General features: G+C 36.8%; 1 protein-coding gene across 1 annotated transcript in view; it reads left to right on the top strand.

Moving 5' to 3' along the window:
- Positions 1-3,994: 3,994 nt before the first annotated feature.
- The window catches only part of LOC311598398 (uncharacterized protein), a gene marked incomplete at both ends in the record, with an annotated part of 31,297 nt that continues 12,165 nt past the window's right edge, over positions 3,995-23,126 (top strand). The window contains one exon of the mRNA XM_084783454.1: positions 3,995-4,927. Coding sequence (XP_084639580.1) covers positions 3,995-4,927 — 933 coding nt within the window. The remainder of the gene's footprint in view (positions 4,928-23,126) is intronic.

Here is a 23,126-nt window from a genome sequence, read left to right as displayed (position 1 = left end):
TTTCCTGATGAGCTCATGCTCCTGATCTTTCTTGAGTCCCCTGCTTCTTTCTGTAACTCTTTTTCACCCAGCTTGCAGGAAGTCCAGTTCAATTTTCTATTCTGTTCAGTTACTGACTGGAAGCTGCATCATTGGCATATCAGGGGACAATATAGGAGCAGTTCTTACACTACAATGAGACAGGAGATTCTCAGAACAAGGATTACAAACAGATAAAGATGTACAGAAATCACTGTTTGAATTATAAAATAACCTTATGCCTGCACATCAGCTATAATTATAAAATTAAAACATAATATTTAATATTTAAAACTTAATATGTAAAGATGGAAAGATATTAAATTAGTAAAAGAAAACATAAAAATTATTGCAATTACCTGGAATAATATTTTTATGAGAGTATTTTATTTAACTTTTTAACAAATTCTTTCATACAATATATCCTTATTGCGGTTTCCCTTACATCCACTTCTCCCAGTCTTCCCCCCCTCTCCTGCCACCACTGCTACCTTCCCTCCTCCACAGATACACTCATCCTCTGTTTACCCTCAGAAAGGGACAGGCTTTCCAGGCATATCCCAGAAAAGTGGCATAACAAGATATAACATCTCTGGAAACAGACCTTCATATCAGGGCTGGACAAGGCAACCCAGTAAGAGGAAATGAGTCTAAGAGCATGTGAAAGAGTCAGAGACACTCCCCCATTCCTCATTCCTACTGTTATGATTTCCACAGAAAGAGCTAGCTAACAACGATAATACATATGCCAAGGACCGACTGAAGACACATGCAGATTCCCTGACTGTCATTTCAGTCTCTATGATCCCCTATTAGCTCTGCTTAGATGATTCTTTGGAACACGTTGCTGTGTAATCCTTGACCCTTCTGGCTTCTACAAATATTCCTCTGCCTAGTCCTTGGGACTTCCAAAGCTCACAAAGGAGGTACCAGAGGAAAGCTCTAATTAGAGTGCCCTCTCTGCCTAATTTTGGCTGTTAGTCTCTGTATCTGCTCCCATCAGCTTCTGGAAGGAGCCTCTCTGATTATTAGTTTAATATTACTTTGCTAAATGCACAGACAACGTCTCACCTAAATTCACAAGCCGATTTCATACTTATTAACCAGTTTTGTATATAAATAAAATCAAATATCAAATCAAATAAGCACATAGTTAGAAACTCTATTCACAATTTTTTTTTTGTGTGTGTGTGTGTGTGAATGGGGTTTAATATCTTGAGTACATTCAAGAGTCGAACTACTTAGTCTTTAAAACAAAACTTAGGTGGGTACAGGGGATTTGGTGAAATGAAGACTTCCAGACCAACCAAGCACCACTACAAATAACAATGTACGATGGAGAGGTGGAAAAGATTTCTGAGCAGAATAGTGTATGCATTGTAAAGAGAAATGGAATTGGAGATATGAAGGGTAACATGTGTAAAAGAGGACTCAGGTTCATGTTAGAATGTGTTGTTGCCCAGTGGGGTCATCCAGAAGGTGTCCAGCAGTATGGAGATTATGCAGAGGCAGACTTATGCCAGAACACACCGCCCAGCCACCTGGTTGCCCTGACTCTGGGAAATGAGTGAGACCTGAGATGAGGAATTGTTCAGTTCCTGGGTTGGAACTTCTTGTAGGAACGCTGTGGTACAATATGTGGCCAAGGGTCCTGTGTGGGTCAGACATACTGATGCAGCTTGAGCCCAGGGTTAATATTTGAGACCCGTGTAACCACATAACACCATTTGGATATCCATGCTCTATGCTGTGGCCTGAACACACATGTTGATGTATGTTAGTGGTGCCACCAAGGAGCATTTGATGTCGGAAGAGACAGTGCTGCCCCCCTGAGGCCATGGTAATGTCCATGGTTATAATGCAGCTGGGATATATGATGATGTCAGCACTGGAGGCCGGGTAGATATTTGTGGTCTGTGTTGCAGCTTGAAACCATATTGATACCCATGATTCATTGCTGAAACTGGGAGCCATGTTGACATTAGTGACCTGTGTTGCCACCTGCTGCCATGGTGGTGTCTTATACAATCAAGGGCAGTATCTGGGTCCAAGGTACTACTGCAGTTTGGGGAGTCATTGCTAATGTCCATGGCACATGTTACTACCAAAGGCTAGACAGGTGTTTGTTGCCTGCACTGAAGCCAGATGACATGCTCATGTCTGTGGGCCACCCTGCCACCAGGCGTGATATAGATACAAGAGTCCTGTGCCTGTCACCTGGTGTCATGACGACTTCTGGGTCTGTTCTGCTTGTGACAGCTATGACCTGGTCCAAGATTCTGCTACAGCTGGAATTTGTGTTACTATCTATAGTGATTTTAGCATATCAAGAGTCAGGTAAATGTCCATGGTCTTTGTGGATTCTAGGAGCCATATTGATCTCAGTGGCCTATACTGACAGCTGAGGCCATGGTGATGTCTGTGGTCCAAGCCATCTCTGGGACCCTGTTTTGTTCTGTGACCCTACTGCAGCTGGGCGCCATGCTGTGGTCTGAGCTGTTGACAAACCATGAGAAAACAAATAATTTGTGTTCCTACTGTCTGAAAAGTTCTAAGAAGCTACTCTAACAATGATATCAATAACCACAGATGTATGGTAGAGAAAAAAAAGGATATGTGAGGTGTCTGTGACAACCTTTTCCCCAACTCCCACTCCCTCCTCTCACCAATGTAAGTGCCTAAACAGGAAGCCATTGAAGAAAATCTTGAAAAGTGTGATTTAGATTCTGAAGTGTAGTTCTCTACATTTGATGGCTTCTGAGAGGGATGCCAGCGGGAAATGACTCAGTTTTATTTAAGGAGCAGGCCACTGGGAATTTGGCCATGTACCAGCAAAATTATAGAAATCGGTAATTATACTTTCTTCCATATCTTGTTAAGAGGGCATAAGGTTTGAGGTAAAGACATGGAACAAATGGAAATTGAGTGTGATAGGGTAGTATAATGTGAAATTGCAATGAATCAATAAAAATATTATCTTGTGATAAAAATAAATCAATATATTAAAATATTCTTTCCCCATATCAACTTTGAAACATGAGCTAACACATTGACAAACCATCAACATATTGCAAACACTTACCTATCAATGATCTATTTTCTAATTTATCTGTCTAATTAGGAAGTCAATATGTAAATTGGTGATAAACATGTGAAAAGATATTCTGTGTATGAAAAAATAATTTATCTTAGCACAGAAGATATCTCAAAAAGCACAAAAACAATACAAATTTTAGTTTTTTACATTTTGAGAGATTTCAGTCTATGATTTATAATACTGTACCCATGTGCTAGCGTACAATATTATGGTTGCAGGACAATGTGGCAGAGGAGAAAATTTCGTATTTGTTTTCTATGCCACATAATAAGATGATGCAATAAGCAGAAAGAGTGATATGTCACCCATTCTATCTCCAGAGTCAGAGAACAAGCCATTTGAAATGTTTCTTGCTTAGCACAGTAGGCACTGTAGGGATTAACAATGGTGGAGTAGATAAAGAGCCTAATGAGGACATTTGCTATTTGTTACCCATGAGATATGAGCTCTATAATTTAGTGTGTGATATAAATTTAAAGCAAAGTACATATACTTTGAGAACGAGAAACCCTTGGAACTTTTATGACATCAGTTCCTGAGGGCAGATATTCAGTTTCCAATAATCAGGTGAGCTAAAAACTAAGGCAATCTTGTCCACTAGGCATATGAAAAAGAGACACCTTTCTCCGCTCCCTTATACCTCACCATTTATTGGATATGGGAGAACTGGTCCAGGGGTTATGTGTGTAGGAAAACTGGCCATGTCTTTCACCAGCTGAAACATTCTGGAGAGTGATCCTTACACCTCACTGGACAGAATGGTAGAGAAGGCCATTGTTGTTCTCTGATGATATTTTAACAAATACTGAAATGATTCTGCCACAGGTGCTCAGGAATTCAATGTCCTTTTCACTTTATCCTTTTCAAAGAGCACAAAATATGGAACAAAAAAACCAAACAGCAGTTTCAGAATTCCACCTGCTTGGACTGACAGACAATCACAAACTGCTGCCTCTCATCTTTACCATGTTCCTCTCCATGTATCTCACAACAGTTCTGGGAAACTTGCTTATCTTCATAACAATTGGTTCTGGCTCCCAACTACATACACCTATGTACTTCTTCCTCTCTATTCTATCCATTAATGACATCTGTTACAGCACAGTTACAATCCCCAAAATGCTGGTGAACATTCAAGCAGAGGATGGCAGCATAAGTTACATAGAATGTCTCTCTCAAATCTGCTTTCTTTCAATCTTTGGTGGCATGGAGAATTTTCTACTGGCTGTGATGGCCTATGACCGCTATGTGGCCATTTGCAAACCCCTGAGGTACACGGTCATCATGAACCCTCTTTGCTGTGCCCTGATGGTTCTACTCTCACTTTTCCTTAGCATTATGGATGCCCTGCTGCACAGTCTGATGGTTTTGAGGCTTTCCTTCTGCACAGACCTAGAAATCCCACACTTTTTCTGTGAGCTGGCTCAGGTTATCAAGCTTGCTTGTTCTGATACTTTTCTTAATAATTTATTGATATTTGCTGCAGCTTTTGTCTTTGCCGGTGGTCTTATCTGTGGAATTGCTTGTTCATATATTTACATTGTGTCCTCAGTCTTGAGAATGCCATCTTCAGGAGGAAAGCACAAAGCCTTTTCTACTTGTGCATCACATCTGTCTGTTGTTTCCTTGTTCTATGGGACAGGTTTGGGGGTGTACATCAGTTCTGCTGTAACAGATTCTCTCGGGAACACAGTAATGGCTTCTGTGATGTATAGTGTGGTTCCTCCATTGCTCAACCCCTTTATTTATAGTATAAGAAATAGAGAAATGAAGGAAGCCTTAAGTAAACTTGCTGGTAGACTCTTTTATCTTGTGTGATATATCCTGTGGCATCCATGTGGCATTTTAGAGAAATTCAAATTAAAAATTAATAATAAATTTAATGAGTAAAAAAATCTTCACTTTCCTGTAGTCACTAAAGTTATTGCAATGTTTGATGACTTTGTGTACTTCAACTCATGATAACACTTGCTTACATGTATTTTCTGGATTAATCTCCATCTATTACTTTAGTTCTTATAGCAGTTCCTTTATGCACAATACACAGAAATTCATCCTAAAATTTCAGTTTTCATGGTGATTATTTTTCCTGTTGATTTCTCAAAATTAATAACAGTGGAAAACCTGTACATGGTATGGATACCACTGAAACAAAACTGTATTTGTGTAATAGTATTATTGGTGACCAGAGAATTGCAAGTTATTTCTCCTATTTTGTTCAACTTTGTAGATGTGTAGTGATAATATGTCATAGTAAGAATATCCATTTTAATGTGTCATCATCAATAAAATTTACTTCATCAAATATATCAGTTACTTTAGATGCATTATGCTTTTAAATGAACAGTGAACATGCCCTCATGCCCAAAATATAAATAAATCTTTATACTAGTAAATTACAGTAGAAGACTTGGTTTCTTTTTTAACCAAAGTATAGGAAAGAAAGAAGATATATTAAAGGATAAAGTTAATTATTATTTTATTCTCCATTAAATTTCTTCTCTCTAAAACTTTTTTTTATAACTGCCATGAGTTCAGGTGTTCAGAGCCATTCAGCAGGAAGAAAGCAGGTTTAGAAATCATAGAATGTAGCCCACTCATTAGAACAACCATGATCAGTGTGCTTCAGAAAGGCAGTGCCCAAGGTCTTGTTGCTGTTACAGAGTCGCTGTGCTTAATGTCCATGGTCTTCACATTCTTAATAATAAATGAGTTTTATGAAAACCGAAAAAGGGCTTCCAACACTTGCCTGGGCAGTATCATTAACACTTAGAGTAATAGTTCTTTATATTTTTCAGGCATTGCTGCTGGAGCAGTTTAATGATTCAACCACCTCCCTTGGAAAGAACTTGATGCATATTGTTAGCAATGATGCCACCCTTAGAAAGGATTTTTAAAACTATGTGTTAGAAAAATTAGGTTAAAAATTTTTTTATTATTTACCCTTATGTAGAATATCTTAAGGAAAATTTGAAGTTCATCAACGAACACTCTTAATAGTTGATCTATGAATTTTTTGAGGTAGGAGACAGGAAAAAATAGTAGGTTGACTGGCACTGGCTAGCATGACTCTCTCACTAAAGCAAAGCTGGTGATTAAAGTGATAAATAATTTTCTGTACCTATTTTTCCCCTCAGTTCTCAATATGATTTTAAAAACTTGTTCATGAGTAGATGTGTATCTTGAGGATTTATAATAGAAATTACTTATTTTGTATAAAATTTTAGATTTGTGATTATTTTCAGATTTTTATAAGACCACTTTTTAAGATAAATAATAAGATATATGATTTTTTCTTTGTAACCCAAAATTTCAGCCTGCTAATTAGAAAAATTGGTTCAGAGAATTAGCTTATTTGCTTACACTTTATTAATCTATAACAAATTGCTTAGTTACAAATGTATGCTAGCTCTTGTGAAAATACACACTGAATTCACACATACACATACATATACATACATACATATATATGTATGTGTGTGAAGTTGTTTGAGCTTGAACATTGAGGACAGTTTTGCTTCATCCATGAAGTGTGTATGTGTGTATGTTTTTTCTCCTTTTTCTTTTTCTCCACTGGCTACAATTGGTACTTGCCTACAATCAATACCAGCATCCATTCAACAGCTACAGTCAATACTGGTCGCCAGTCACTGATGCTATGTCCTATCTCAGTTTACCATGATGTCAAAGCAGGCCTTCAATATTCAGATAAAAATGTAGTAGATGTAAAATAAATTATGATGCCAGAGACATAGCATGTCAACCCTTCTCTTTGTTAAACTAAGGCTTAGCTCTGGAATAATTTCAAAACTACATCCCTGTACTCCATATGCATGTCCAACTTTTTCTCTTTAAGATGTGATTGCAGTTGGTAGCAATGTTTCATTATATTACCCTACATTCATGCACATACAAGAGGCCATTATGGAGACTAGGTTTTTTAAAGAAACAAAGAATATATATCCTAGGAATGGGAAAGTGGTAGAGTGATGGAGGGAAGACTAAATGGGAAGTAATTTGTGTAGATTTGATCCAAGCTTATTGTATGCATATAAAAAATCCACAACTAAATTGCAATAATTTATTCTAATCTGATTATGCAAAATATATTAGAAACAGTGGTGTTTAATATTTTGAGTTCTTTATATATTTTGTATATTAGCCCTTTGTCAGATGTAGGGTTGGTGAAGATCTTTTCCCAGTCTGTAGGCTGTCACTTTGTTCTGTTGAAATGTTTTCTGCCTTATAGATGCTTTGCAGCCTCATGAGGGTCCATTTATTATTTTTTGAACTCAGAGCCTGAGCTGTTGGAGTTCTGTTCAGGAAATTGTTTCCTGTGACAATGAGTTCTAGTCTCTTCCTCATGTTTTCTTCTAAAAGATTTTGTGTCTCTGATTTTACTTTAAGGTCTTTAATCCACTTGGACGTGAGTTTTGTGCATAGTGATAAATATGAATCTACTCACATTTTTTTCTACATGTAGACATCCAGTTATACCAGCACCATTTGTTGAAGATGCTATCCTTTTTCCATTGTATAGATTTGGATTCTTTGTAAAAAAATAAGTATCTATAGGTATGCGGATTTACTTCTGGGTCTTTGATTCGATTCCATTGATCAACCAGATTATTACTATGCCAGTACCATGCTTTTTAAATTACTGTTGCTCTATAGTACAGTTTGATATCAGCGATGGAGATTCCTCTGGAGGATCATTTATTGTACAGGATTGTTTTAGCTATTCTGGGTTTATTGTTTTGCCATATGACACTGAGAACTGATCTTTCAAGGTCTTTAAAAAATGTGAATGAATTTTATAGGGATTGCCTGTAAATTGTTTTTTGTAAGCAGGCCATTTTTACTATGTTAATTCTCCTGAATCAGGAACAAGGGAGATCTTTCCATCTTCTGATGTCATCTTCAATTTCCTTCTTCAGAGACTTGAAGTTTTTTTCATACAAGTCTTTCATTTGCTTAGTTAGAGTTACACATAGATACTTTGTATTACTTGTGGCTATCACGAAGGGTGTAGTTTTCCTAATTTCTTTCTCAGCATGATTGTTATTTGTATACAGGAGAACTACTGGCTTCTTTGAGTTAATTTTATATCCAGCCATTTGGTTAAAGGTGTTTATCAGATGTAGGAGTCCTCTGGTGAAATTTGGGGGTCACTTATGTACACTATCATGTCATCTGCAAATAGGGATAATTTGAGTTCCTCCTTTCCCATTTGGAACCCCCTGATCTATGTTGTTGTCTTATTGCTCACGTAGAACTTCAAGAGCTATAGTGAAAAGATATGGAGAGAGTGGGCAGCCTTGTCTAGTCCTTAATTTTAGTGGAGTTTCCTTAAGTATCTCTCATTTAATTTGATATTGGTTATAGGCTTGTTGTATATAGTCTTTATTATGTTGTGGTTTGTATCCCTGAACTCTTCTAGACTTTAAACATGAATGGGTGTTGGATTTTGTGTAATTTTTTTTAATCTAAGGAGATGATCATGTGTTTTTTCTTTCTGTTTGTTTTTATGGTGGATTACACTGATGGATTTCCATATATTGAACCATCCCTGCATGCCTGGAATGAAGCCTACTTGATCACAGTGAATCATATCTTTTATGTGTTTTTATTCGGTTTTCAACTGTTTTATTGAGTATTGTTACATTAGTGCTCATAAGAGAAATTGGTCTAAAACTCTTTTTTATTGAGTTTTTGTGAAATTTAGGTATCATGATGACTGTGGCCTCATAGAAGGAGTTTCATAATGTTCCACCCATTTCTATTTTGTGGAGTAGCTTGAAGAGTATCATTATCAGCTCTTCTTTGAGTGTGTGGTAGAATTCTCTGCTGAAACCACTGGGCCCTGTGCATTATTTTGTTGGAAGACTTTTGGTGATTGCTTCTATTTCTGTAAGAGAAATAGGACTATTTAATTTCTTTATCTAATCTTGATTCAACTTTGTCAAGTGAAATCTATCAAGAAAATTGTCCCTTTCCTTTAGATTATCAAAAATTGGGGGCATATAGGCCTTTGAAGTAAGACCTAATGATTCCTTGTATTTCTTCAGTGTCTCTTGTTATGTCTCCCTTTTCATTTCTGATTTTGTTGGTTTGGATAGTGTCTCTGTACTTTTTAGTTAGTCTGACTAATGATTTGTCTATCTTGTTAATTTTCTTAAAGAACCAGTTCTTTGTTTTGGTGATTCTTTGAATTGTTTTCTTTGTTTCTAATTTATTGATTTCAGCCCTCAGTTTAATTATTTCCATCTGTCTACTCCTCTTGAGTGTTTATGCTTCTTTTTTTCCTTGGGCTTCCAGATGTGTCATTAAGTTGCCTGTATGAGATGTTTCCAATTTCTTTATTAAGGCACTCAGTGCTACCAACATTTCTCTTAGCACTGATTTCAATGTGTCACATAATTTTGGGTATGTTTTACCTTCATTTTCACTGAACTTTAGGAAGAATTTAATATATTTCTTTATTTCTTTCCTGACCCAGTTGTCCTTGAGTAAAGAGTTGTTCAGTTTCTGTGTGTGTGTGCAAAGTTTTTGTTATTTCTGATGTTGTTGACATCCAGCTTTAGCCCATGGTGGTCTGACAGGATACAAGGTATTATTTTAATCTTGTATCTGCTGAGGCTTGCTTTTTTACATACTGTATGGTCAATTTTGGAGATGGTTCAATGCAGTACTTAGAAGAAGGTATAATCTTTGTGTTTGGGTGAAAATTTATGTAGTTATATTTTAGATCCATTTGATTCATAATATCAGTTAATGTCATGAATTCTTGGTTTAGCTTCTGTTTCATTGACCTATCCTTTGGTGAAAGTGAGGTGTTGAAGTCTCCCATGATTAATGTGGGGAAACAATGTGTGGTTTAAGCTTTGTTAATATTTCTTTTACAAATGTGGATGCCCTTGTATTGGGAGTATAGATGTTCAGAATTATGATGAATTCTGAAAATTTCCTTTAATAAGTATGAAGTGTCTTTGCTCATCTCTTGATTAATTTTGGTTGAAAGCCTATTTTATTAGATATTAGAATGGCTATACCGGCTTGCTTCTTATGTCCATTTGCTTGGAATACTTTTCCCAGTCTTTTACCATGAGAAAACATCTATCATTGTGGCTGAGATGTGTTTCTTGCATGCAGAATGATCTTAGATCTTGTTTATGCATCCATTCTTTTAGTCTGTGTTTTTTCTATTGGAGAATTGAGACCCTTGATGCTGAGAGATGTTAATGACCAATGACTGTTAGGTCCCTTGATTTTGATGTTGGTTGTGTCAGAGTGTTTGTGTGGTTATATTTTGCTAGAATGAAGTTATATATTTCCTGTGTTATCTTGGTTGAAGTTTGTCACTTCGATTTGGAATTTTTCCTCCTGTATACTTTCATTCTTGATTGAGTTGTAGATAAAGACAGACACGGCCATGAGGTTATGTAACAAAGAAAGCTGGAACTAGTAGTTTGCAAGAGTGTCCTTATGTGAAAAAGTATTGAAAGAAATATCCTTCAGTACTAATAGACTTATGGAATATTGAGATGTTAAATTATATATACACAATTAGAAATAAATGCCTCATAGTAAGATAATTATTAAGGCTCTCTCATTACCCTGCAATGAGAATTAACTTCTGATATGACAGAACTCACAAAACTAAACACAAAGAAAGCAAGCCAAAGGCTAAAAGCTCAGATGGAGAAGTAAATATAAAATTCTTTTTATTAAATATTTTTACATATGCATTTCTATCATTAGACATATATACAATAAACTACCTACAGCAAGAAGCACAGTGAAACAATCAGGAATTATATGTATATGTAGTGTTTTGGCTATTTGTATTTTGTATTTGTATTTTGCAGCTTTGAGAAATTGTATTTCCTATCTTGGTGAGTCTAAAGTTCTGAATGTAAATAAAAAACTATCATATCTCATCATTGTCTACTTAAAACATCTAAACCTAAAAACATCTTAATTCCTAAACAAGTAAGCTTAATTGTAAAACTAAACTATCTAGTCTTCAACCCCATCGGAGACTTGAAAAGGAATAAAATTAATCACCTGAGTATACAGGGACTGCAGTTTAGCAGCTTCCCAAATGAGAAGATGACTGAGACAGTTTTCTGCAGGAGCAAAACATAATTGTCAATAGGATAAGTGAGATATTCCTTAGTAAATAAAACAAAGGAGAAACTGATATAATTATACTTTTCCAACATAATACTTTTATTGATTATTTGAAAATTTCATACAATGCACACCAATCATACTTGCTTTTCACTCTTCCTAGGTCCACTCTCTCAGCCTGAATCCATTTCCCCCAAAAGAAAAAATATACAAGTCCAATTTGTGTTTCCCATATACTCAATGGAGCATAGCCAAACTTTCAATAACCAGCCACACTCACCACCAGAAGCCATCAACTGTAAAGAGCTGTGCTGTAGTGTATCTATCACATTTTTAAGGATTCTCTTCAAAGTCCTTCTGTCTGGGATGCTTATTTTTATGTAAGTGTAGAAATAATAATTGTTATTAATTATTAATTTATTATTATTATTATCATCATCATCATCATCATCATCATTATTGGCTGATTTACCCATGTGTGAGTAGAGAATTGCTTATTCATTTTTGATGTTAACTATTCCCACACATATGAGTTCTTCAAGTTTGAATTTTAAGAAGAACAACTTTTCAGTTTATTTTCATCGCTTATTTGGATGTTTCTTAATAAAAAGCCTGTTTTCTTTGACATCCAGAATCTTATCTTCTGCAAAGAGCAACTCACAGAAATGCAGGTATCAAGAGACTTAATTATGACTAAAACAGCATGGCCTCATATCTTTCTCTTAACCATTCTTTTTTCCCTAGAAACTGTAGAGATACTGAACTGAGCTGTTCTTTTGGATTTTTTTCCTCAATTTCAATAAAAATGGTGTTGAGTTACAGACTGTTAAAGAGAAACATATTTTCTCCTGTAATAATAAAAACCTCTTATTATCTTATAGTGGTATTATGGTGGTAACTATAACAACTGACATGAGAAAATAGTGAAGTTTTGAGACCACCTGTGGGGGATCTCTTTTTTCTTTTTTTCATATATTTTATTAATTTATTTATATTACATCTCAATTGTTATCCCATCCCTTGTATCCTTCCATTCCTCCCTCCCTCCCATTTTCCCCTTACTCCTCACCCTATGACTGTGACTGAGGGGGACTTCCTTCCCCTGTATATTCTCATAGGGTATCAAGTCTCTTCTTGTTAGCCTGCTATTCTTCCTCTGAGTTCCACCAGGCCTCCTCATCCAGGGGACGTGGTCAAATACACTATGGAATACTACTCAGCTATTAAAAACAATGAATTTCCAAAGTTTGTAGAAAAATGGATTGAACTTAGAAATGATCATAATGAGTGAGCTAACCCAGAATCACTTATATCACTTATATCTGGACACTAGCCCAAGGGGCATGTTCCATGAAAGTCTTTACTTACCAGGAAACTGTGGTGGTTCCTGAGACCAGAAATTTAACATTGTTAAGTTTAATGTAAATTTCATGCACATTGTGGCCTTACAAGTCCATTGTCAGTTGAGCCTCTTTACTTTCATACCAGCTGTTAGGAGTTAATAGAATACACTGGCTGTCACCCTGCATCAACAAAGGACCAAATCAGAAGCGACTAGTCCTGTTGGTCTTAGTTTTGTTCAGAAATGTATACTTTTGAAGTTGGTAGTGTTTAATGTAGATTCCATAGTTTCCTGAAGTGGCCAGTACAAGCAAACTCTCTGAGTGCTCAACAATAGATGTGTATTCTATGTCAGTCTTCCAAAACCTATGACCCAGAGAATTTTCCAAACAGGGGTCAGAAAGAATGGAAGACACAATAGACCAGAAGATTTATATCAAATGCCAACTTCCAGACAGGTAATCAAGTCACAGCAGCTGTGTTTACCAGCAGGCACGAGAGCATCACAAGATCAAGCTAGGAAAAAAAATGGCAGGATGGTTGAATGTATGCTTCCTGAAACCTTGTTCCCAGTTGAGAAGATATGGGGATATGGCAGCTGCTGACAGAGAGATGGGGAATCTCATTTGGCCTCAGAGTAACTGGTAGATTATTCATTTCCAAGTGGGTGACCATTAATTTGATTCAGTACATTATAATTAAAAAAAAAACAAAAGAAGAATTTTTTTAAAAACTGAAATTATAAGGAAAATTGTTGGAGGACTCAAAGAGAATTTAAAGAGAGGTAGTTTTTATTGGATATATACCTTATGTAAGTACATGAAAGTTTAAAAATAAAAAGTTTTATTCAACAAAACAAAGAAAATAGGGCCAAACACTTCTCTATGTACCTTCTGCAGTGGAATGAGTGACTACGTGATCATACTTATCTGCTAAAGCTCCCTCATTAAATAAGTGTATGATTTTATAATATGGGATCTAATCTCTTCCCTAGAAGTTTTAAAACTTTGGTGCCCAAATTAGATGGAGCTAAAGTTTCTCTTGCTTAAAAATATTTCTGTATCTTCTCTGTCTGAATAATTTTGCTTAACTTGAAGGATAATTTCAGTATTTCTCTCTCTTTTTCTTCCTATCTAAATATAACATGCATGTGTGTTCATGTGCACACATGCATGCGCAGACACACACACACACACACACACACACACACACACACACCCCACAATCAAAATATTTCTGATGCAAAAATAATGTTCTCCCCTCCAAGAGGCAAGAGATGGTTTGTTCTGTGAGTGAACTTCAGAGGCCATATCCAAGAAATACCATATTTCATATTAGCACTTACCCATGTGAAAATGGTAAGCATTAACTAGATTTAGTGTGTTATTAATGACAATTACAAAAAGATATGAAGTTAGGATGGCAATGGTGGAAGGACTCAAGAGAAGTTGAAGAGAGTTGTGATGGAAGGACATATACCTTATATAAATATTTGTAACTTTTAAAATAAAAAGTATAATTGAGAAAAACAAAACAAAATAGAGCCAAATAATTCCCTTTGTATATGATGATTCAGGTATCTACAAATATAATCATGGTAATATCTTTATTGTGTTTTTACAGCAACAACAACAACAACAATAATAACAATGTTATAAATCATGGTTTATAACATGATTTAAAAACATTGCTGGAAACCTTAAATATTTTGGTTACAGCAAACCTGGGAAGTCTCTACTATGGGTCTTAAATAATATTTGATGATAACCTTAGCATTTAGATTGGTATAATCAAAGTAATTTTCCAAATTTACACTTAAATATTTTGCTTTATTTGGTTCGGACAATCACAAAGGTGTCATGTGATACATATGGATGGGTAGAAAAAAACTCAAACAAACAAACAAACCAAACCAAAATAAAACAAAACAAAAACCTGACTGATAAATACATAAAGCTATTCCAAGGTATTTTGCTTTTAGTCAACAATGCTTTTAAAGAGAGTAAAACATCTCTTTGAGGCACAGTAAATATCCCTTGTGTAAACATTCAGGCTTTAGACAAAATATAAACTAAATAATAGAAGCTTAAAACCTAGTAATAATCATTAAAGTCCACACCTATTGTAACCACAATTAATTAAACCAAACCAAGTTTTCTTTTAAAAATGATTATTGTTCCATGTATTTATACATAAATATACACAAAACAACCTATTGAGTCTCTATATTGTTGCTTGTGTGTATATATTTTTATAAGTTACTATGATTTAGACAGGATGAAAAAATTTGTGCAATGCAGTACGTGTTCTGTGGCCGTTACGGAACCTAAGAGGAATTTCCCACTTGTGCCTCACCTTTACGGAACATATACAAGAAAAGCTATATTTTTGTTATATACATACAAATAAATATACAAATAAAATCTGTTAAATATATTTAGCTTTGATTCTATAAATATATTTTCAGGGCTGACCACTAGGTATTAAGACATAAATAAACCGTTCAATCATTTGGCTGAGTAATGTCAAAATGTTTTCTCAGAGGTAGAAATAATTTAAACTGTTCTTGGTATTTTGTTTTTTTACCTGCTTACACTTACTTTTACAATACAGAAGGCTTAAGATAACATTCATGTCAACATAATATCTGTGGTAAGTTCTTATATATAGGCTCAATTATTTTCTCTTCTTGTGAAGTACACGTGTACGGCATTCACATTCATGTTCCACTGTTTTACTTTATTTTATTTTTTATTAACTAAACATTTAAAATTTTTACACATACATTTATATTATTACACATATATACAATAAACTACCTATAGCCAGAAGAAACATGACACAATCAGGAATTATATAAATGTTATATTCTTAGTGTTTTTACTGTTTATATTTGACAGCCTTGAAGAAAACATCTTTTCTATCTTTGTGCACCTAAAATTCTGAATGTAAATCAATCTCCATCACATTTTGTCATTAATATACATCTTAGGTGTGGCAGATAGATATGATTCTATAGAAAAATAAGGTAGGATATTTAGATAAGGCCTTTAAAAACCTTAGAGACAGGCATAATATGACATTTAAAAATGATTTTATTATTGTAAAGATTCACTGACAATAAGGCAGGTTAACTCCTATAAACACCAGCCTAACTCAAAGAGGATGATGAGCATCAAAGAATCTACTTATGGAGATTGCTTTTAATGTGGCAAATAAGCCACTGAACAAAATGTCCTCATTCTACTACAAATAGAATTCTGCCCTAAAACGCGCAAGCTTGGATGCAAACAGAGTTGATGCCCAAACTCTGCCAAATTGAGTAAGAACTTCCTCAACAGTTCCTGCCTCACAAAAATGTGTGTCAAATATATTGGACTGGAACACTGAAGAAGATGCTCCAACATTATAGAGAGTTTGGGGTGACTATTTTGGTAGAAAACTGTCTCTGTCATCTTCCCATTGTTTGTTTTTAATTTAGGAGAGTTTGTCACCAAATTGCTAAAAATTTAACTCCATGCAATGATATCACTGCACAAAAGGTATAACTCGATTTAAAATCCAGTTTCACTATGAATCTATACTTGAATAGTCTGTTCATCGTTGCTGTCATACTTCACTTGTCAGACACCAGGTTTTTTATACTTTCAAGTAGAAACTGACAGCAAATTTCCAGGGAGATCAGTTTTTTCAATGCTAGATTAGAAATGCTGAGGTATCCCACTTTGAATTAGTCAATGATGGGGCTTTGTGAATCTTCCTTATGCAGACAACAATCATTGAACTATCATTCATTATGAAGTAAGTCACTCTAGTATCTTGTCTTCTTTTATAGACTATTTTATATACTTTTGTAATTAATACCTATATTGTTGTTTCTGTATATAAAAAACCATGGAGAGTACATAAATTAATCTAAAAAAACTTATGTTTTCAAATAACAATGCCATCATGTCAGGAAAAATAGACATTAAATTAAAAAACAATTAATTGAAAGTAATACTTATAAAACATTGAAGGTGGATATAATGGTACACGGTTGTAATGCTACACTTGAAAATTAGGAGTAAAGATGAGGATGTCAAGTTCTTTATTTGGCTAAATGAGAGAGTGAAAGGCTGTGTTACATAATATTTTGCCACAGAAATTCAAATAAAATACAGAAACTTGAAACTTGTAACACCAGGAGGTCCAAAATGGAGGCAAGCAGTGTGAACCATGCTTAAAAGCTCCAGTAAACAATGAAGGGAATTGCATGGAATCTTAACCAGGAACACCAAGATCCCCACCCCACTACAGGGGGAGTACTCCACAGTTCAAAAGGAACAAAATATAGAAAACCTGATTACCCCTGCACACAGGAGGAGCACAGATTTCTTAGAACAGAGCAGCAGGTATGGCAGCTGAGGTTTGCAGCTGGGAACCCTCCATTAGAGGCAACTGGTGTGGTGACCAGTGGGAATTGTTGCAGGAGAGGAGACTCAGTGCAGGATTTGGGCCTCACAAACCAAACTGGACTTGATGCGCAGTCCTGGCCCTTAGACTCTATCTGACCTCAGCATGTAGCCCCAGCCCTGATACTCTGGCTGGACTTGACACACAGTTGGGGCTCAGACTCCATGGCTGAATGTGGGGGGCAATTTGGGCCCAGAGAACCTAGCTGAGCTTGGCGTGCCGTCCTGGCCATGAGACTCTGTCTCGACTTGGTGTGTGGTCTAGGCCCAGAGACTCTAGATGAACTCTGCACACTCAGTGTGCAGTTTGGGCCTGAGACCCTTGTTGGACTCAGTGCTAAGTGGACTAAGTGTGTGGATTAGGCTCTGAGACCCTTTGAGGTCCAGAGAGAAACAAACTGTATTCAGTGTGTGTGTGTGTGTGTGTGTGTGTGTGTGTGTGTGTGTGTGGTTTGGACCCCGTGACACTAACCTGGACTCTGCAAGCAGTCTGGGTCCCAAAACACTACCAGGAACCATAGACAAGTGATACATCAGAGCTCCAGGACTAAGGAAGTCTCAGGGAGACAAGGGGTAGAGTGGCCATCAGACCCCCTCTGCCCAACCAGCTTCAGTAATATACACAGAAGATGCTCCAGCATACAATAGGGGCATATGCTCAACCATGTTCATAGCAGCCTTATTCATAATAGCCAGAACATGGAAACAGCCTAAGTGACCCTCAGTAGAAGAATGGATAAAGAAACTGTAGTACATTTACACTATGGAATACTACTCAGCTATTAAAAACAAGGAATTCCCAAAATTTGTGGACAAATGGATTGAACTAGAAATGATCATAAAGAGTGAGCTAACTCAGAAGCAGAGACACTCAAATAGTATATACTCACTTATATCTGGACACTAGGCCAAGGGGTATGTCTCATGAAATCTTCACTTACCAGGAAAATGAGATAGTGATGAGGACATCCTAAGGTGGGAGAAATATAGGAGATAGGGTAATAGACGGATCCAGATGGTCCTAGAAACCTACAAGAAGAACACTATGATGGGCAGATCTGGGCCCAGGGCTTCTGCTCGATCTATGGCACCAACCAAGGACAATATGTGCAGTCATCATCAAACCCCTACCCAGACCTACCCAAGGGACAGAATATTCTCCACAGTTAAGTGGGGACTGGGGACTGACTTTCACATGAACTCTGGTGCCCCTTATTTGGCCATGTCCCCTTGATGCGGAGGCCCGATAGCACTCAGAGGAAGGATAACAGACTACCAAGATTAAACTTGATAACCTAGCATCATATTCAAGGGGAGGAGGTCCCCTTCAGTCACAGTCATAGAGAAGGGAAATGGGGTGAAACAGGAGGGAGGGAGGAATGGGAAGATGCATGGGATGGGATAACAATTGAGATGTAATATGAATGATTTTATTTTTCCATAAAAAAATTAAAAATCCATTCCAAAAAGTTGATTATATCAGGTGGACCTAAATAATAAATGTACCTTCAGCTCTTTGAATGGAGTGAAAATCAGGATTGTTAACGATCAACTTACTTCATACTCAAAATTCTATTGCCTCAACCTCTCATAATAGGTCCTGCAAAACTAATTCTTTTCCATCATCATTTTATTTACTTTCTTAGTGCTAGAGCTAGAATCCAGTACATGCTAGACAAGTCATTCATAAACTGAGTCTCCAGAAAAGGAGCTCATTAAAAGTATAATATCACTAAACAAATGTGTCCTAAATCAACACATTAATAAAAATATTCTCTGCATAGTTAAAAACATATTTGAAAGACAGTAGTATAATTTTTTCCTGTGGAATATCTCATATATGTGGCATTATATGATTTCTATAGTAAATACTAAGTATAGATACCATGCTAAAAGTAATACTATAAGGTATCTCCATACATTCCAAAGTTAGATTCACAAGGATCATATAATAAGTGAGGAAATCATACTCATCTTAATTTTAATGTCATGATAGATTAAATTTTTATACCTCAATAATGAACTGGAAATAAGAGCATTCTTCATATTAACTATCACAAGAACTTCTATATGAGAATTCCTGAACTCAGAGAAAGTATAAATCCATGGACTGAGGATTTCCACTCACCTCCAGATCCCTGGTCTTATTGAAGCTTGCAGGAAAGTCTGCCCTTTGCTTCAGAGATGCTGTCTGTGCCTTCTGATCTCTCTGGACAACAGCTTTGACTTAAAGAATGGCTCACAGTGTAACTACCTCCTAGGGCCTCTGAACTGAGTTTTATGCTTCTTGCTTTTATATAGAGATCTGAAGACCCCACCCTAAGGTGGATTGTGCTGATATTAGCATAATTAAGTTATCTTTTATAATCTCCTTTTTTAAAGCTCTGGGCACACCCTAAGGGTTGCTTTTGCCTTTTTGTATTTTGCTGTTGTGAGATGGCTGAGGCAGGGTTTATCACAGACCCTTCCATTGATGAGGTGATAATAATTTTGAAGAAAGTACTGTGATGGCAATATTTGGTTAAATTAAAATTCTAAACTTTTGGACAAGAAGGAGTCTCTCTCTCTCTCTCTCTCTCTCTCTCTCTCTCTCTCTCTCTCTCCGTCTCTCTCTCTCTCCTCATCTGTCACTACCTCTTTCTGAGACAGGGTCTCTCTTACATATCTCTAACGATTGTAAAACTTACTATGTTGTTCAAACCTCCAATTCACAGAGATCTGCCTCTGCTTCCCATGTGCTAAGATCTAAGGCATGTACCACCACTCCTGGGTGAAAAAGACATTTCCTTTATGGGGTAATTTGAAGTAGGAAGATTCCCTGTCAATCTGGGCTCTTTTCTTGACAGTCCACAGGAAATGGACCTCCCTCATGACCTCCACTTTGTGTTTGTTACTACTGGCATCAATACAAAATCCACCCTTACCAGGATTCTCACAGAGACTGGAGACAATTAGCTATCCAGAAATCCTCCAGATATGTATGTGTACTGTTGGGTCATCCAACCTTATGGGAGTAACAGTTACTGGATTTTCAGTCTTCTAGTTATGAGGCAGCCATTGCTGGACTACTCGGACCATATCCTGTAATCCAATCTAATAAGTGCCCTGTTTGGTTTACAGTCATCTTATCAGTTTTTTTCCTTTCCTGACTACTTTGTGATTCCAAATTGAAACCCCCTCTTCCACATTTTACTAGCACCAAGGTCAATAAACATGTAAAGAAATGTTATCCTCATTTTAATAGTGCAGAATGTTCTTTTTTGGGATACAATTGAACAGCTGGATACAAAATTCACTAAAAATAAAAAAGTAATTCTCATGCGTACAAAAGACAAATGGGCTGAGAAAGAAATTAGGGAAATAACACATTTTACGACAGCCAGAAAAAAAAACACATAATGTATCTTGGTTTAACTCTAACCAAACAAGGGAAAGACTTCAAGTCTCTGCAGAAAGAAACTGAAGAGTATGTCAGTACATGAGAAGATCCTCCATGTTCAGGGATCAGTAGGATTAATGTAGTAAAAAGGGACAATTTCCTTAAAACAAGCTACAGATTCAATGCAGTTCCCATTCAAATACCAACACAGTTGTTTACAGACCTTGATAGAACCATTCTCAACCTCACATGGAAAACCAAAAGAACAATCTTAGAGTAGACAAGTCAATTGGAAACAATAAAATATCTTCCAAAGGTATCTATAGCCCTGATCTCGAGATGTGCAACAGAGGAACAGCCGTGAAAAAACTTATATGGTGCTGGGACAAAAACATACTGGTGGATCCTCCAAGGCCTCATGTAGTCTCTTCCTGACTCTGTTCATCTTCATGCCCTGGCTCCAGATGTCTGCAGTGGTGACTGCTGGTCTTTCATAAGATGGTGACAGCTAAAGAGACACTGGCATTCTTCCATCTATACTATAGGAAGATAGTGACTGCTGAGGAACCCCATGTTCCTCTTCCAAACTTGGGTGTAGGCAGAGGTGAACTCTGAGGAAGTGTGCTGATCCTTAACACCACTTTGGACACTGGCTTCATCCTGCATTCCCACTGCAATTCTGTTTACAGATATCATAAGATACAAAGGACATGAGAGGTTCCCTGCACAGTCTCCACCTGCATCCTCTCTGAAGCACAGAGCTGCTGGGCTTTCTCCAGGTTCTGTTGGTCTTTCTTTCTCTTGGTTTTATTCCCAGGCTTAGAATTTCAAAGGATTTCTAGCATTTTTCCCATGTCAGGCTTTGATTTGGGCCTTGAACTTTCTCTTGCCTTCCAAAGCTTACCTCTTCCTTTGTAGTTTCTGGGGTATCATACTTCTTCTGAGTCTTCCCCTTGAAAACTAAGAGAAGTGTAAACAGCACAGGATCACATATACTACTAGTTATACAGAATTTTCTCAGGTACTGGATGGTTTATCCTGCATTTTCTCAGAAGAAAGAGCCAGATCAAGATATGGACTAAAGTTATTTGTGAAAGTTTCTAACACCCAAGTATTTGAACCCAAAAATATGTAGGGTGAAGCAACATATTTTGAATATTTACCAAGGTACCAAGGCTGCTATAATGTAGGTTCTAGGTACCAGGTTTCTAAGCCATCTAGGTCACGTGACTAGGAAGGATTAAGAGCTGAGCATGTCTGTGTCTACCAAGCCAGTTACAAACACATTTACTCCATTTTCCTTTAAGGGTGACCCTCTCAGCTTTTCTTTCTCATGGTCACTCATGTTCCAAATCTACCCTCAGTGGCACACAGACATCACTAGTGCAGACGTCCTCCTTTCCAGTTTGGGCAAAACACTAGCTGTAGATAGTGGGACAAAAACCTTCCACATATACATCTCATGGATCATCGTGGGCTGATGAATTACAGCCTACATTTCTACCAACTAGTAGTAGCAAGTAGTGAACAGCTTCTCACAAGTCATTAAGTTACAGTTTTCTGACCTCACATTATTGGAGAGTACATCTGAGCACTAAGTTAAGGAAGCTTAAATATAAAGAGAAAAACAATGAACACTTCACAATTACTGTGAATTATGTACTCAGGGTCAAAAGCTGCCCTGGAAGTGAGTTTCCTGAAGGCCCCTCCATGGTTGTAGAGTTTGTCCTTAAAGGCTCCACTACAGAGATGCAGACAGGGCTTGGGTAGCTGCGAACAGCAGTGTCTTTCCCATCTAATTCTCCTTCTATGTAGCAAAAGAGATAGGTAAATTAATTACCAGGCAATCCAGCACACAGATGAAGCAAATTGTGTTCAGACTGTCAGGGAAAATGGGCATGGGTGCACAGGCCTTTAATCTCAGCAACCCCTGAGGCAGTGACAGCCAGATCTCTGGGAGTTCAAGACCACCCTGATCTCCAAAGTGAGTCCAGGACATCTAGGGCTCTGTTGTGAAGAGTAACCCTATATTAAGTAAGCCAGACATCATGGGGCACAACTTTAATACCAGCAGTTCAGGATGCTGAGATAGGCAGATTTGTATATGGTCCAGGCCAGTGTGTTCTACAAAGTAATTCCAGGACAGAATGGGCTCTGGTACCCAGAGCAACCCTGTCTTAAGAAAGCCAGGTGTGGTGGTAAAAGGCTTTAATCTCAGCACTGGGGAGGCAGGGGCATTAGGAGCTCTGTGAGTTTACCACCAGCCTGGGCTATCTAGTGAGTTCCAGCACAGTACTATGTGTTTTGTAGAAATAATAGAAATGGATATGTTAATCAGCCTGCCTCTGAATGCTGATCCTTTTACAAAAAGTATGTGCTACCACTGCACAACTGGAAATAAACTTTATTCTAATATAAATTGCTACACTTACATACAGATCTATCTTCTTACCCTAATAATTAAGTGATTAATCCTTTATATACCCTACTACACAAGTGATAGTTCTCAGGAAAAAATTAATTTTTTTATATTTAGTAATTAATGTATTTATATATTTATTGTTTTTAATTTTTGAGACAGGGATTCTCTATTAGCCTTAGAAGTCCTAGAATCACTTTATAGACCAGGATGACTTCAATTCAGAGATGTGTCTGCCTCTGTCTCCTTAGAGCTGGGATTATAGTATTTGCCAGCATTTTATAG

The sequence above is a fragment of the Acomys minous genome (genome assembly GCF_964271855.1).
Source record: "Acomys minous genome assembly, chromosome: 5".
NCBI classification, from domain to species: domain Eukaryota; kingdom Metazoa; phylum Chordata; class Mammalia; order Rodentia; family Muridae; genus Acomys; species Acomys minous.
This window is presented reverse-complemented; position numbering and strand designations above follow the sequence as displayed.